The 18448-nt window shown below is 36.4% G+C and overlaps 1 protein-coding gene across 4 annotated transcripts in view; it reads right to left on the bottom strand.

Moving 5' to 3' along the window:
- ADGRB3 (adhesion G protein-coupled receptor B3) overlaps nucleotides 1-18448 on the bottom strand; it is an 897850-nt gene that overhangs the window by 366792 nt on the left and 512610 nt on the right. For all 4 annotated transcript variants that reach the window (XM_072642564.1, XM_072642566.1, XM_072642567.1 and 1 more), the window contains exon 17: nucleotides 84-127. In XM_072642564.1, coding sequence (XP_072498665.1) covers nucleotides 84-127 — 44 coding nt within the window. The remainder of the gene's footprint in view (nucleotides 1-83; nucleotides 128-18448) is intronic.

Genomic DNA, 18448 nt, shown 5'->3' with positions numbered 1-18448 from the left:
TGACTAGCAGGCTGCTCAAATAATTTAGTGTGCTTTTGAATATATTTAGTCCAAAGTAAGGTAAGAAAACATCTGTCACTTACGTTTTTGAGTCATCCCACAGCACACAGTAAGGATTCAAAGTACCCTAAAAAAAGAGAAGGAAAAAAATAGGACGAGTAAATAAAATTTTAAGAATAAAGTATTATAGGAAATGCAATCAAAATTGGATATAATCATGCTTGAAAAATCCTCCTCCTTATTTTAATAATTTATTCTTTATTTTATTTTCCGGAAATAATTTTTCATTTTTAAGTTTGACTAAGTACTCCTACATTATTATTTCAATCAAAATAATAGATTAATTGCTTACAAACTTAGGGTTTTTTTAATCTATGATTATTAGGAGAAGCAATGGGATAAAGAATTGGCCTCAGAGTTAGGAAGGCCTAGGTTTGAATCTTGCCTGCAATAATATATACTCTCTTTCTGACCATGAGAGAGTAAATTAACTGCTTAATGTCCAGCGCGATCCTCTAAGACTATAGGTTGCTGATCTGTATCCACAGAAGGGGTTTCCTTAGAAGGAACTGCTTACGCTAAAATAAATAAATATTTTAAAAATCTTGATTACAGAACAAAAATAGTTTTTAAAAATTAAGATCATTAGAAAATAAGTTCTGCAAAGTGGAAAATTCTGGTAAACTGTCACATATTAGGTTTTATATTTTGAAAGATGAACAATTAATCTTTCTTTAGTCCAAAAATATTGTTGCATAATAGTATCCAAGAAGGCAAACAACTTTCCCTATAATTAAATTATAATTAAGTATTCTAAAATCTGACATATTATAATTTAGATGAGGGAACAATAATAGTAAGCCTTAAAATAAATTCAACCTGTTTTGTGGTGTGTGTGTGTGTGTGTGTGTGTACATAGATGTGCTTAAATTATTTTAGGTGAGTAGAACAGAGTTTGGCTCAGAAACAGATAGAACTTTAGGAATTTCATAGTATGCTAAATAAGATTAACCCTCCTCATATCAGTCACCAAAGGATATCTTTCTAATAACTTTATAACCCAAAAGTAAATAAGTACTGAATTTTCATTCAATTAAAGCAAAATGGATTGTAGATGAGTTCAGGAAAATAAACTATTTTCATATCCCATCTCAGATATTTACCAACTGTAAGATCCTAAACAATTCATTTAGCCTTTTTCTGCCTCACTTTCCGCATATGTAAATTGAACTGGTCTCAACAATCTCTAAAATTACTTCCCCTCTAAAGTAATTTGTTGTTCAGTCATTTCATTTGTGTTCAACTCTTTGTGACCCCATTTGGGGTTTTCTTGGCAAAGATACTGGCGTGATTTGCCATTTCCTTCTCCAGCTCATTTTACAGATGAAGAAACTGAGGCAAACAGAGTTAAGTGACTTGCCCAGGATCACACAGCTAGTAAGTGTCTGAGGCCAAATGTTAACTCAGGAAGAGGAGTCCTCCTGACTCTAGGCCTGGTGCTCTACCCACTGAGCCAGCTACTTGCCCTAAATCTTTGATACTATGAAATACTTCTTGACCATCTGTTGTTGTGCTAGATCCTATAAAAGATCCGAAAGCAGAAAGGTCACCATAGAATTATGGAGATGGAAGGAACCTTTGAGATCATGAGTTCTGCTCTCCTTATTTTTAACTGATCAAGAAACTATGGCCCTAAGCAGTTAAATGATTCGCCAGAAGTCATATAAGCATTATAGCAGCAAGATCAAGATTAGAACCCAGGTGGCATCAATACTCAACAAGTACTTTACTCCTTACCCTCATGCTACCAAAGTACAAAGCATGGGCCTTTTCTACAGAGCTTAGATGTTTATTAGAGAGGGGAGGGTATGTACAAATTCAATGCTATATATATTTACTGAGTGCCTGCTTCGCAAAAGGCCTTGTCCTGTGTTCTTCTGAGTATACAAAGATAGCTTTTGTCAAGGGAAATAAGTAAATAGATGATTTATTTCATTTTGCCCCCCAAAATTATTAAGTTCTTACTCTGTGGAAGATATTATGCTAGGCACTAGGGATAAGATAGCTATGACATAAACTCTGTTGTCAAGGTTTTGTTGTTCAGTTGTTCAGTCATGTCTGACTCTTTGTGACCCCTGTCTGTGGGATTTTCTTGGCAAAGATAATGGACAGATTTCCCATTTCCTTCTCCAGCAGATCACCAATCCATGGGTAAACAGAGGTTAAATGACTTGCTCAAGGTCACACAGCTAGGAATTTTTGAAGGCTGGACTTGAACTCAAGTCTTCCTGACTCCAAGCCCAGCACTTTATCTACCGTGCTACCAAGCTTACCTTATCAGCAACCACTTTAGTTTTTGTAATCCTAATGCCAAGGACAGGGTCTACTAAAGAGTTAATACTTAAGAAATGTATATGATTAAAAATTTAAGTGCAGCAGAGAGGTTTAGACAAAGTGCTACAAGAATTCTGATGAACAAGAGGTCATTTTCCCTGTAAGAGGAATAGAGCAGGTGGAACCTGAGCTGAACCTTGATGGGAGGAATTATAATATACAAAGGTATGGGTACGGTCCAAGAAGGAATTCATTCTAGGCATGAAGGCAGTGTGGCCAAAGGCATGAATGTGTGAGAAGTGCAGTATGAGAACGGGGGAAGAGGATTAATGCAGTTTTGATGTAACATTAAGTAGGTAAAAATGAATAAGGTGAGATAAGCCTGAATAAGCAGGCTGAAGTAAGATCCTAGAAGGCCTTTGATGCCAGGTCAGGAGTTATGTTTTATTTCGTAGTACACAGAGTCTCACTGAAGGTTTTTGAGCCGCCAAGGAATGACAAAAACAGAGTGTACAATAAGAATCACTCAAACAATTATGTGAAGGATGAATTGGAGATGGAATAGATTGGAGAGAGGGATAATGGTTTGATGATCATTGAAATAGTTTACTTAACAAAAGATGAGGGTCTGAATTAGTGAAGTTGTTGTCAGAGTAGAAAAGAGAAAAGAAGAGATTTTGTAGAGGTAACTTAGATCATAACATAACCTGGAACATGACTGAAAATGTGAGGAGAGGGAAGAATCAAAGATTGCTCTGGGGAAACAAGCCTGGGTGATTGGGGAAACGGTGCAGTCATCAAAAGAAATAAAGACATTAGAAGGAGATATAGGCTTCGATGGGAGGTAGGGTGTGGGCAATGATTCTGGCACATGTACTCTTCAATCCAGTGATGATATTTTATGAACAACACGGATAATCTATCTCTTGGCTCTTGGAATTTTCTCTGGTTGTCTCCCATAACTGGAATTCTCTCCCTCCTCCACTACACCAGCTGACTTCTCTGGCTTCATTTAAATCCCAAGTAACATACCATCTTTTTACTGAAAGCCTTCCCAAGCTCCTCTGTTCTAGTGTTTTTCCTCTGTTAATTATTTCTTATTTATCCTGTATGTATACTTTGTATATATTTGATTGCATGTTGTCTTCCTTGTTAGATGATAAGCTCCTGGAGGGTAGACTGTCTTTTGCCTCTTTTTATATCCCCAACATTTCACAAAATACCTGGCTCCTAGTAGTAATGGTTGTTGATTAATAAATGTTTATTAATTGGCTGATTGATTGACAGTTTAGAAATACTGATTCTGAGATACCAAAGGGACATATAACTAGAGGATCTATCAATCAGTTGGGAATATAGGACCGGAACTTTCAAAAGATAACATGACTGGGGTTATAGATTTTGGAAATTTTCTGTATTGAAAGAATAATTGTAGTCATAGGAGCAGATGACATCACTAAGGGAGATAGTGTGGAAAAAGAAAGACAGAGGGCTGGGGCAGAGTATTGGTATACATTCATGATTAAGGAAGGGGAGAGGATGGGGATGAGGAGCTAAAAAAGTAGATGTGGGATAGGAGAGGTAGGAATAGATTAAAGTCTGACATCATGGAAACCAAGGAAATAAAGGTTATCAAGAATGAAGGAGAGATCCCCAGGGGCAAATGTGATAAGACAACAAGGATAAGAACAGGAGAAAAAGAGATTTTAGGAATACAGAAAAAAGGGTTCAGATGAAGTGGTTGGGGAAAGAGAACCCACTTCTGGCTACTACAGCTGAAGATCAAGGAGACTTGAGACATTGAAATACAAATGGATACAAAGTTCATAACTAACACACACTGAACTTTCAAGTAATAGGATTATTTGTCATTAAATTCCAGTAATATGGTTCTTGACAATAAATAAATGTTATGTGCACACAAGTGTATGAGAGAGAGAGAGAGAGAGAGAGAGAGAGAGAGAGAGAGAGAGAGAGAGAGAGAGAGAGAGAGAGGCAGGAAGGGAGGGAGACAGGGAGAGAGGGAGAGAGAGGGGCTGTGGCTGGAGGTAGTCAAAGATAGCTTCAGAGGAAGTGAAATTTCAGCTGTACTCTGAATGAAAATCTGAATTGACACAGAATAGCTAGGGGGGGTGTTCCATGCCGATCCCCTACTCTTTCCACTGAGATTTTATCTGATTTTAACAGTGTTATACATATATTTGCACCTGTTAGCTTTCTGAACAAATATTTTATGACTCAACCCAGTCTAACTTGTTGCTTCAGAATTGTGTAGTGTGTTTGTTTAGAGCTTTTGTTCTAAAGAACTCAGAACACTTTGTAGAGATAAAACAATTCACCCCTTGAACTATGAGGGAAGTGTTTCCACAGTGGGGAAAGGAACAAGGTGGAATCATGGGGGCAGGAAAGGAGTAGGTATGGCCATTTGTCCTGAATACTTTACTGACCTTTCCATCCATTCTAGAGCAATGGGTAGCCAATGTAATTAGGTTTTGAAACTGATCCTCTCAATATTGCAAATACAGAACAATTGAATGCAAGAAGATAGAAGGTAGGAATTAGATAAGTTTTCTGCGGTAAGTCCAAGTTTTTGGGTTGGGGTTCATAGATGTTTGCCTTTCTCTGTATTTCTTTCTAGTATGCTCATTCCTTGTAGAGGTATGCTCAGGAGAAGATTTATTGTGTGTGATTGCCTTATGGATATGCTCATAAAACTGAAATTCTGGGTACATTAAGCACCACTGGGAGTAGTTTAAGATGATTTTGTGCCTCTAGATTCAGTGGAAATTGGGTCCCTGATATCTGGGACCTCTTCCTTTGAATAAAGAAACCAGGGTTACTAAGAAATTTTGTTGTATATGTTGATTCTCTCTTTAAATTATCTTTCTAAACTTATTATAGAGGTAACAAAGGTGCTGCATTACTGGTCATCACAAGTAACATCCCCACAAAATATGTCAGTTCTAGAATAACAATTAAAATCCATTTCTACAGCTTTTGATACACAATATCAATGAACTTACTTTTCATCTTTACACAAGGCAATATAGTTGAGATAAGTCATTTCAATTCAGTTTTAAAAAGATTGTCTACAATTTGCAAAGCAAAGAAGAATATAAATGCAGAAGTGAAAGATTCCCTTCCTTCAATAAGGAACTTAAATTCTACTGGCAGTGATGAGAAAAACTACTTTTGTTCCTATCCTAAGCTCACTAGCCTCTTCCAAACCTTCTCTCTGTGTGCATTTCTGGGTGGAAGAATCAAATGTTTTTCAAACGATCAAGTATTCATGATGTGCTCTTAATAAATGTAGAGATGGCTTCCAGACAGTCTACAACACTGTTGATCAGCACACAACAGAATTCTATGCTGCCTCATTTCACCCAGGTGTCCCACTGTATCCTAGGAGGCACAAATACACAAAGATATTGCTTCTCTGTGCCTATATTTGAGCACCTTTACTTTGCAGGGCCAAGATTAAGATAATTTACTTGTAGTTTGTAAGAGACTAGAGAAAATTCAAACAAGGATATTACAAACTTCATAAATGAATGTCAATTATTTATGAAGTCAGGATCTAAGATGGGAAATTGAAAGCCAAAAATAAAAAGTTGAATGAAATTTATAAACTCTAAAAGAAACAGATGAATGACTCCATTGAGAAACCACTTATAAAATATTTATGTTATAATTTCCAGATAACTTTAAAAGGACCAAGCTATAATATCTGTTATGAGAAATTTCCAGAAAATCAATATCAGGAAACGCTGAACTCAACAGAAAATCACAACAAAACATAAGAAGAAATGAGAAAAATAAAAACAATATGAAATTATAATGTTATTTTAAAAAATGACAAAATTTAAAATAATTTGGAATGTATCAAATGATTAAATAGTAGGAACAAGAGATTAATTTACCAGGCTGATAAGCTGATTGACATTTAAGACCATGCTTATGAAATTGTCAGAAAGGATGCATTATACCTGCGAAATATGGCCCCCAAAATCTTTTCAGTGAGACCAAACACTGTGCTCCCAACAGCAGAGCTGAACTCATTTCTTTATCTAGTTTAAGTAATTCCACCACTTTATTTTCTTTTTTTATTTATTTTTATTAAAAAAAAGTTCTAACATCCATCCAACTTCCATGTTAACTTCTACTTTCTTCATGTCACCTTTAGGTAACTTTGATACATGCAGTTTCTCTCCCTTCTCTTTTCTGTTTCTCATAGCCATCAGTCAGCAGAGATTTAACAGTGTATTATCTCAGGAAGGGCTTATCCACTTATCCACCAGTGAATTCCTATGGATATTTCTACCTGCTCCCCATATCTAGAAAGGCCTCTTTTTTGTTTTCTTTCTTCTTCCAAATCTCTACTTCCTAATCTTTTATTCTGTGAAATCTTTCAACTGATACAGTATCTCACCTTCCAAAGCATGGGAGTTGGAGACGTGTCAGAAATGAGAAAAAAGAAATATCAGTCAAGCTAACTGACCCTCATTCTTTTTTTCCCCTACAATCCCCTGGTGTCTGTAGATACTACCTGTCCCACATGTGATTCACAGAGCTGAGATTGTATCTTATAATTCTTACACTCAGTACACATTAAGTGAAAACACTATTGCTTTTCATTACATTCTTTTCCACATTATGAGCATTCAGTGAATGTGTCATGGTTAATTTTTGACTTGGAAGCTGAAATTAACTTTTGTCCATTCCTACAGCCCTCCTGAATCACTGTCCCTGAATGTATAGGCACCATCAAAATTTACCACAAGTATTCTGAGCTCAGTAGTCTAAAGTATGACTTGAATTTCTGGCTCATATCAAGGAGCAAAAATATTCCGATGTATTCTTGGACACAAAAAGGAGGCTTCCCCTGCCTATCTTTCCCCTACCTCCATGTTATTGTCCCATAGCATTAACTGAGAAATTTCTTTTTTTTCTCTCACTCGTGTGAGATATTATTTATTTTTACCTGCATTTTTATGCATTTTAAATGTTTCCTTATTTTCCCTGGGCTGGAAGTACAGGGCCTATTTTCAGGCCTGATCTTAATCATGATCAGCCTAGGATCTTTTACCTACTCCATTACAACCTGGACTTATTTGTACTTCCTTAGGCAACTGGTGAGATCCACTAACAAAAACTCACTTGTAGTGATACCAGTGTTACTGCTGACACCTGATCAGCATAGCCTACTGAATCTTAGAACTCTTGAGCTCAAGATTCTCCAGCCTCAGTAACTCTAGAAGCTGAGATTACAGGCATTTCTCCCAATAAGCCAGACTATGTCAAGGACTATGTTGATGACCATCATAGGAACACTAGAATTGCTTGTTAGCATACAGTCTTAATTTTTTATTTCTTATAAGCCAATTTTGTTGTTTCATGACTAGAGTTATCCCACAGAATTTCTTCTCCTACGATCCCCAACATGACATTAGTGCATATAGTGGATACATAATTTAAAATCAGAAAGCAGCGATAAGAGAAAGCCCTACCTCTATGCACTTTATGGTTTGGTCAATTGACTTTCTTTCTATTCATTACATAGGATGCTCCAATTCCAATCTCTGTGTCTTTACAATGAATGTTTCCTATAGCAGAAATGCCCTTCCTCTTCATGTCTGCTTTTAGGATCCCTGATTTCATTTAAGAAGCAATTTTTTCTATAAGACCTTTTCTATTTAACCCACTCCACCACTTCAAGTCCCATTCATTAGTTAGTGTCTTCTCTCCTTAGATGACTTTTCATTTGTTTTTATGTACCTACCTTTGCGCATGTCAGAATGTAAGTTCCTTGAGTACTAAGACATTCATTTTTGTCTCTGTAGCCCTAGCACAATGCATAGCAGGGAGTAGACATTTAATAAATGCTTGCTTATTGATTGATCACAAAAATAACTTTTCAACTGCTGCCTGACTCATTAAATATGGTTATAAATATCACTGTGGATCAAATTCAAACCACATTAATAATTCATATTTATATTATTTTTGCTATCAAAAACTTTAAAAAGCTACACACTTACAAATGGGTTTTTGAAATGCTAAGTTCTGCAATGTCCAATTCTTTTGAGTTATGAGGTATTTTTAAAAAAATTGGTACCATAATAATTACATTTAGGAAATATACAGGCCATAAATTTGAAATGCAAATATGACAGCACATCATGAACACATCTGCCCAAATTCAGACATTTTTGGTTAAAGAAAAAAAAAGATCTATTCAAAAAACAAATAAGAAAATTGAAGCCATCCATGGACTCCCTCAACTACCCACTAGCAAGCTGCTAAAATTCTTTATGTCCTCATCTATGTTTTTGGTTTTCTCCCAGCATCAGAAACATACCTTTCTCCTTGCCAAAGCTATCTTCTACTTGTACCTTCAATCTCATAGGATCATAAAGATTTTAAGGCACCTTAAAAGTTATTGATTCCATCTTCTTTACTTTATATATGAAGAAATAGAGGAAGCACGGTTAAGTGTTATACCCAGGACCACATGGCTACCTGAAATGCAATTTGAATGCAGGCCTTTCTGACTTCAATATCTACTCTATCAAGCTGCCTCTCAATTCTATCAAAGTTCTTTTGTCAGTTCTTTCAAAGCTTATTCTGTCTTGTGTCTTCTAAGATGAAATGGAAACACATTTGCTAAGGGCTTACTGTGTGCCGAGGATTAGTCTGTTAGCCACTTCTCTCCTACTCTGATAATGTTGTTATTTATATCCAAAACTTTCTGAGGCTTCTCACTGATAAATGAATAAAATATAAACGCATGATCCTAGAATTCTAGGCCTCCATAACCTGCCTCTTACCCAAATCAGCCTACTTTGCTCCCAGTTCTCATCCTTCCCTCTTCAGTCTTCTTACATTTGCTCACACCAGCACCATGTTTAGAACTGACTCCTTCCAAACCTGTCTTTGGGCCATTAGGACATTTTAACATGGCTGAAAGGCAGGGAATTTTAAGTTCTACTCTGACCTCTAACACCTACTGGCCATGTGACCTTGGACGAATTACTTATCCTTTCAGTACTCTAGGTAACTTTCTAAGCCTATAAGTCACAGAGAGTAGCAGGTACAGTCAACAAGCATCTATAACTTCTATGTGCTAGGAATTGTGCGAAGTGCTAGGGATACAAAGGCAAAAAACACTATCATTGTCCTCGAGGAGCTCACGTTCTAAGGGAAGATATAAAATGTAAATAATTACGTACATACAAGATATATACAGAATAGATGGAAGGTAAGGGCACTATGGATAGGGTGCTGGGTCTGGAGTCAGTCATCTTCCTCAGATCAAATCTGGTCTTGGGTATTTACTAGTTTTGTAACCCTGGGCAACCCCTTAACCTCATTTACCTCAGTTTCCTTATCTGTAAAATGAGCTGGAGAAAGAAATTATAAACCATTCCAATATCATTACCAAGAAAACCCCAAATGGGGTCATGAAAGGTTAGACATAATTGAAAAATGACACAACATCAAATCTTAGAAGAGAACTGATAGTTTCCCAGAGGGACTTGGGAAAGGTCTAATAGAATGGAGATGAGTCTAGAAGGAAGTCAAGGAAGCTAGGACTTTGAAGTAAGAGGAAGTACTTTCTAGACATAAGAAGTCAGTGCAAAGGCAGAATCAAGAAACAGTGTCATGCTCCAGATATAGCAAGTACAGAAAGTAGAGCAGTATGACTGAGTCATAGAGCTTATGGAGGGAAAGAAAGTGTACAAAGACTAGAAATGACCAGCCTTAAGCACCAGACAGATTCTGGAAGGAAAATGGAGCAGCTGGTGGTTACTGAACAGAAGGGTGACAGGGTCAGACCTGCACTTAGGGAAAATAAATTCAGCAGTCAAATGTAGGAGGTATTGGAGTGGAGAGAGATGCAAAACAGGGGAACTAACAAGGAGGCTATTGTAAATAGAGAGGCAATGAGGATATGAACTTGTGTGATGGCTAAGTGAGTCGAGAGAATAGGGATTGTAAAAGAGATGTTATGAAGGGAAAAATGACAAGATGTGACAACAGAAATGTTGGGGAAATGCGAGTGAGGGGTCAAGAATAGCAGCAATGCTGCAAGCCTGAGTCACTGGAAGGATGGCAGTCCCAACCACAAAAATAGGAAAGATCAGAAAGGAGGAGGAGTTGAGGTTAAGATGAAAAGTTCCATTTTGAATATGTTGAATTAGAGTTAACAATGAGATTGATCCAATTCTAAATGTCTAAAAGATATTTTATGATATGATTCTGGAGCTTGGGAGAGAGAGACTAGCTCTGGATATATAGATCTAGAAAGGATCTTCATAGAGATGATAATTGAACCCATTGGAGCTAATGAGATCTCCAAGTAGAGTGTGACAAGAGAAATGGGCCCAGGACAGAATCTTGGGGGACACCCACAGTTAGAGGGTGTGACATGAAGGAAGATCCATGGAGGTGAGGCTAGATAGATAGGAGGACAACCAGAAGAAATTATGGTCAGGAAGACCTAGAGAGAGGAATGGGAGGGAATAAGCATTTATACAAAGGCTACTTTGTGCCACACACAGAGCTAGGTACTTTGTAAATATTATCTCATTTGACCCTCACAACAACCCTGAAAGGTAGATACTGTTATTTTCCTCTGTTATTTTTACAGTTAAAGAAACAGAAAAACAGAGGTTAAGTGACTTGCTCAGGGTCACACACCTAGAAAATCTGAATCTGAGGCTGTATTTGAACGCTGTTCTTCCTACTCTAGGTGTAACACTCTATTTGCCTCTGAAGGATAGACTCTTCAGAAAGAGATGGTGATCTACAGTGTCAAAGTCTGCAAAGAGATCATAAAAGTAAAGAAAAAAGTCATTAGCTTTGGCAACTGAGATTACTGGTAGCTTTGAAAAGGGCAGTTTCAATTGAATGGAGGTCAGATTGTAGAACAAGAGAGGAATGGCGATCCTCAATTGTAGACAGAGGCTTTCTTAAGGAGTCTAGTTAGCTATGAAAGGGAGGAAAAATATAGGATAATCGCTAATGACGGGATCCGTGGAGGATTTTGTTAAAGCCTAGACTGAAGAAACATGGGTGTGTAGGCATCAGAAAAGCAGCCAATAAATAGGGAGAAATTGAACATTAAGTGGGGATGGCAGTAAGGAGTATGTGCTGAAGAAATTGGGAGTGGATGAGATAAAGAGCAGTATAGATCAATTTGTCTTGGTAAAGAAAACAGCCACATATTTATCAGAGAGAGCAGAAAGAGGAGATAGTGAGCTGGGGGATAATATTTAAATGATGTGAGATGAGGAGGGGAGAAGATAGCACCATTGGTGAGTGGTCTATATTTGTTTGCTTGTTTGTTTTCAGTGAAGTTTGAGTTGAGGTCCTCAGCTAAGAAGATGTGAAACAGGGATGTGGGAGCAGATAAAGGGGGAAAAAATGCAATATCTGATGCAGTGAAAGGAATAGTGGATTTATTAGAAGGAATTTCCTCATTTGGAAGATCCCTAGACAAATGGAATCCCATGTCTAGTTCCTTTGCTTTCTCTATCCCTACCTTGTCTCTGTCAGAAGTATATCTCCCTTTCTTCTCTCCTTTTACTCGTTATTTATTATCACACACACACACATGCTCAAATGATGATTATATATGTATGTATGTATGCATATATACACACATACATGTGTACATAAGTGTATAATCATCATTTGATTGTAAACTATTGGAAAGTAAGGTCTGCAGCAATAAATTTTATTTTATTGTTTGTATTCTCAGCACTTAGCTACACTGTCTTGAATATGAGATACCATAATTTCTTTTAATTGGACTGAAAATTAATTTTAGCATTTCGGGAAAAATGTTCATCCTGTTTGCCTGGTTTTCATTAAAAGTTTTTCCATTAAAAGACATCATTACCTTAAAAAAAGGAAAAGAAATAAAAGAATGCAGCCCTACAAAAGCAGAGGACAGTAAGTAATTAAAAAATGTAAAAGTATAAAAGTCCCCTTTTGTAGGAACTGAGTCTGGAAAGAAATGGATTTGGCCTTTCTTTAGCTTTGTGGTGTGATTTTTAATTGCTTGGGTTGGCATTAGTGGTTGATTTCCATGAAGATAAAGCACTGACTGAAATTATTTTGATTGTTTCTCGAAGATGAGATAATGGTAATGACTGGAGTCATTACAATCTTACGTTGTGTTTTCTATTAAGATTTGATGAGAATGCAGCTCATGATTCATTTTAGCTTATAAGTCTCTTAATTTGATTAATTAAATCTCAGTAATATATAACAGATAACATAAACAAAACTTATAAACTTAATGCCTACAGTTTGCTTTTATGATCATAACCAGCTTCTTTAATTTAATGGATAGGGACTGGAGCTGTGTTTTCCCTGGAAATACAGATGAGGATTCCCTTCCCTCTCCCAGTCTAGGTTGCTACCTTCTTTGAAATTGATAGTCTTACAGACTAGCCTAGAATATTGAGAAGTTAAGTGACTTGGCCAAGGTCAGACAGACAGCATGTGTCAGATCCAGAACTTGGACCCAGGTCTTCTTGGTCATAAAGCAGGCTTTCCATAAATCAGGCTATTCTGCCTTTGCTGTTAGCGGAACTAATGGTTTTATTTCATAACCACAGTAGTCGACAGACATTTGCTGATTGCCACTCTTGTAGGAAGTGGTTTATTTATCCATTCTAAAGAACATTTATTAAGTGCCTATTTGTCTGACATTTTGCTGGGCTTTGAAGTACAAAAAAGGAAGAGAAAAGAGGGTGATTCCTTCTACGATTGTAGTAACTTTGGAGAAATCACTGGACAATGACTTAGAAAGGAGAGTATGTGAAAAAAAGAGCAATGAAGTTGGTAGGGCTTCCTGATCCATACCCACCTTCCTAGGCAATGTAAAAAGTAGAAAATATGATCTCTTTGGAGTCAAAGGACCTGGGTTTACAACTTGTCCTCGTATGTACTGCTTATGTGACCTCATGCCTCTTCCCTGCTCTCTGTATCTCCATCTGTAAAGTGAAAAGGCTAAACTAGATGGCCTCCGAGGTCTCTTCCAGATCTTTCTAGGATCCTTCTCTAAAAGATAGTCTAGGGAATTTTTAGGAAAAGTGAAGCATGATAAAATTAGGAGAAATATGTAAAGGAGGAGTTCACAAAGTGTGTTTGGGGAACCCCTGGGAGCCTGGAAGTCCTTTCAGGGTTGTCCATAAAGTCAAAACCATTTTTATAATTCTAAGGAATTTTAATATCTAATATAGTAAATATCACAAGATATAATCCGAGGGACAGCTAGATGGCTTAGTCAATAGAATTAGGAAGACCCGAACACACACTAGATGTGTGACCCTGGGCAAATCACTTAACTTCTGCTTGTCTCAAGCCACTGCAGAAGGAAAGAGCAAATCACTTCAGTATCTTTGCCAAAAACAAACGAACAAAAACAAACCAAACAAAAAACCATGAACAGGATGGTCCATGGGTTTCAAAGAGTCACACATGACTGAACAACAACAACATAAACATTTTTCTCTTTGGGAGTATCCTCAATTGTTAAGAGTTTAAAAGGTTACTGGGATCAAAGAGCATAGGAACAGTTGATGAATAGGATGAATCCTCTATTTTTCAAACCTCAGCTCCATTCCACATCAGGGATATTCTCTACAATGAAAACAAAGGATCAAGTTCCACAGGATACCAGGGAAGCATCATGATAACATAGACCCATTTGTTTGCAACCATTCCAAGTCAGTTCCTACAGCAGAATGACTTTCCATAAGATGGCTAATGTTCCTTATGTACTTTGAATCTGGGAAACAAATGATGGTGTTAATTTAGGGAATCCTATAGTCTCTTTAGCAGATTATGTTTGACAGAACTCAATTTTGGAAGAAAAGAAAATGTGATCTTCTCAAAAGGCAAAAAATTGTAGATGCATAGGACAAGTGACCAGATCGGAGCAATATTGTGGATACTTGTACCATCGAAACAAATAAAAACAACACTTGTTTTCCCATTAAAAAACCATGAGAGAATTAATATTGCTCTTGACTAGCCTACACACAGCTGGGAGTTTCAAGGATCCATACTGCATTACCTATTCCAGCCAATTCCCAGAGGGTCTATTATAGTTAACATACTGTAAATGCTATTTGTTAAAAAGCCTTTTTAAAGAGCACATTAAGCTTAGAAAATGTTAACTTGCTTTTCCTCAGACTCACTATAACTACTAATTCCTAACTGCTGTTTTTTTTTTCTCCACGACTATGTAGGAGACAGACATCACTTGCAACATTAATATGCTTTCCGGCTTCAGGAACACTGGTACAGCAAATATTATTGGATGTCAGGAAACAGGTGAGAGCAGCAAGGAAGTTTATTTTGATCATATTGTGTCATCTCTAAAATAATCAAATGTTTAACCCAATTATGTGACAGTGATTTTTCTTCCAATAACTTTGCAATCTTCATATTTAGAAATATTTCCTTTTGTCTCATCTAAGAGTCCTTATACTTTGGTATAAACTGATTTTTTCCCTAGTGGAAATGGAAAATTGGTTTCTCTATTTCATAAAGTTGTGATTTATAAAAGTGGTATTCTAATACCAAGCCAATCAATCAATCTGGCTCTACCTCTTATAGCCTGTATAACCTTGGGCAAGTCACTTAACCTCTCTGATCCTCAGTTTTCACATTTATAAAATGAGGAAACTAGATTAGAAGTCCTCTAAGGTCTTTCCTAGTTCTAAATCTATAACTACATGTATGACTTTGTGTTTATCGGTTCAGCATAGTGCTAGGCACTGTGAGGAACATGGAAGGATAAGACATGATTCTTATACTCATTTGATTAGTAAAGTATTTTAAATATTTTGGGGGGTGATAAGCCAGCACACATGAGATAGTATGTATGTAATCAGAGCTGAATTGTATTCTATAGATTTTAGGTGATGGAGGATATCAGAAAAGAAGGAGCTTGATCACTGTAGGCTAATGCAGGTGGCTACAGCTTTGTGGAGGAAATGGAATTTGAGCTGATCCTTAAGAGAAGAGGGCTTGGCAGTTATCACAGGGAGGATATTTTAGAAGAGGTAGTCTTGAATGAAAGTATCTTTCTAGCTTCTGATCTCTAGCATAAAGAATTCTGAATCCTTCAAATTGGCTTTATATGTTATTGTCTATGTAATAACTTTTCGTTGCTCTGCTGGGTATTCCTCAAGTTTTCCATATTTTTGTTAAATATGAGGCCCCAAACAAGAGTGTTCTGATGGGGCTTGAACAATACAAGGATGAAGAGAAAACTGCCTCACTGTGTGTGTGTGTGTGCGTGTGTGTGTGTGTGTACACATACATATTCATTCATATATACATATGTATAAATATACAAATATACAAAATACATACAATTAGACAAATATGTTTATGCGTAATCATATGTAAAATACGTAAATGAGGTTAATTCTCTTTCTTTCATATATACGTACACATGTGTGCATTTATATTTTATCATATGAAGCTAGATGGCAGAGCAGATAGAGTGCCAGACCTGAGGTCAAGAAGACTCATCATCCTGAATTCAAATCCAGCCTCAGATGTTTATTAGCTTTGTGACCCTGTGCATGTCACTTAACCCTGTTTGCCTCATCTGTAAAACAAGCTAGAGAAGAAAATGGCAAATCATTCTAGTATCTTTGCTAAGAAAACCCCAAATGAGGTCACGAAGAGTTGGACATGACTGAAAAATGACTGAACAACAATTTTATATGTATAATATATGTGTGTGTGCATATATGTATACATTTACATATATATATGTATGTATATATGTATGTGTGCACACACACACAAACACCCATAGGAAAAAAAATCAATCTAAAAATTGTTTGACCTAGTTAATAAGACATATTGGAGTAGGGACAGGGTAACAATATGCTATACAATATGCTAAGTGCTTTACAAATATTTTCTCATTTAATTCTCCCTAAAATCCTGTGAGAAAAAAGCTTAAATAGGTAACTGAAAAAATACTTCTAATATATTAAAAGGCAAACTTATAAAAAACCTGTATATTTACCTCATTAAAAATATTAATGTTAACTTAAGACTTTTCTCTCAATTTGGGAAGGATCTATATGCTGATTAACTGATAAGATATCCTGGTTTCTGCAAATTGATCTCAATGTATATTATTATGTAGCTTTGTTTCTTTTTCTTCTTTTAACTTTAAGTTCTATTATACTGACATGAAGCCTAAGGATCTTATTTCTTCTTAATTGTAGTTACATATTAATTTCTATATTCCACTGAAAACTTATTGAAAACTTTTGAAATCCTTGATTTTCTAATTTAAAATGAATTTGAGCTGCCTCTTCCTAAAGGCTCTCCATTGAGCTCCTTATCAGGGCTATGCCTGGGTACATAGGGGAGGGTCTTCTTTTAAAAAAGACATGTACTCTTGGGCCTAGACTTAACCTGCCATGTAACATTGCAGAAGTTAAAAGGATGTAGGTGTTAGTTCCAAGGTTAAAACTGTAGTAGTTCAAAATTAACAGCAATACCCTCAAAGATCTGTGGCTTTACAAATGTAGATACTCCCCTCATTGATGAAGATTACAACCCATCCATTCCTGCTCATGCTGTGAGACTTTTGCCCATATACTCTCATAAATTTATTCCCAGGGGTGTCTACCCAGTATGTGGGGCATCTTTCTCAGCTTTTCCTATCACTGGAAATAGTGATGCAGCATGTAAGGAATCTATCACTTATTTCTTGCTTTCATTATGTGACCAAGCTACCTTTTTGGATTATGAGTTTTATAGCATTTTTTTTGCCTGTTTTCCCTCAATAATTCTTTCTTGGGGATATGGTGCAGCCTTTTTGTGGTCACCATGTGCTTCTTTGTCTATTGCCTTGCCCTTTATTTCTATAAAAAATGAAAATTTCTTTAAGAACGTCTTTATTAAGAATTCAAGAAAAATTGTAGGCGTTCTGGGCAATATCTGAGAAAAGGGGAGAAATCTAACATTTTTTGACTAAAAAGGGGTTCTTAATCTGCGGTCCATGGATAAATTTTAGGCAGTCTATAAACTTTCATGGGAAACAATTTACATCTTTATTCCATTGTAATTGATTATATTTGTGATTTTATGTATTTATCATAAAAATTTTTAAAAATTATTCTGAGAAGGGGTCCATACATAGCCTTTACTAGACTACCAGAGAGGTCCATGACATAAAAAAGGGTAACAATTCTCATTTTAAATGATATAACAACATCAATAATTTAGGAAGAGCTTTATCTTTATGTTAAGCTAAATTCCTTTCCACATTGTTAAAATATTTTTCAGGACCATATTCAAATATTAGACAGTGAGAAAAGGAAGACAGGGAGAAAAGATAAGGATAAAACCCGAAACATAAATGCCCTCAGAAGCCTTCTGTTCTCTCTCTTTCTCTTTGTCTTTGTGTCTCTCTGTGTCTCTCTGTCTGTCTCTGTCTCTGTCTCTGTCTGTCTGTCTGTCTGTCTGTCTGTCTGTCTGTCTCTCTCTCTCTCTCTCTCTCTCTCTCTCTCTCTCTCTCTCTCTCTCTCTCTCTGTCTGTCTTTCCAGACTAGCCCACTCTCTGAATTTTTACCCATGGCACTTTGTGATTCCATTCTATATATTTATTTGTGTTCATAACAGCCTTAATGCTAACCACGCTGCCAATATGGTTAACTAAATTTTAACTTGCTATCTCAAATGAAAATCTCAGTTCAAACACGTTGAGATTTTTCTTAATTCTTTTAGTTAATGGTTCTTCTTCAATACTTTGTAATGATTTTGAAAAAATTTTTTTTGCTTATTCTTCTGTAAATAAGTTTTAGTCCCACCTTATTCCCCTCTTAGTGAAAATTCCTTGAGAGCAGGAGCTGTCTGATTTTAGTAATTGTACTCTCCGCAGTACCCAGCACTGTGCCTGATCCATGGTACACACATCATAAATACGATTAGTAGCTATTTTCTATTTTCATAGAGGGCAAGGAAATGAATATTCACTGTATTTAAGTTGCCGTTTGATAGAATTTGGTTAAGGCTGGAAAGAACTCTAGTCATTAAGAGCTAGTGGACTTTTTAGTAG

The sequence above is a fragment of the Notamacropus eugenii genome, chromosome 2, assembly GCF_028372415.1.
Source record: "Notamacropus eugenii isolate mMacEug1 chromosome 2, mMacEug1.pri_v2, whole genome shotgun sequence".
NCBI classification, from domain to species: Eukaryota; Metazoa; Chordata; class Mammalia; order Diprotodontia; family Macropodidae; genus Notamacropus; species Notamacropus eugenii.
The sequence above is the reverse complement of the archived record's forward strand: the minus strand, read 5'-3'. Positions and strand labels throughout refer to the sequence as shown.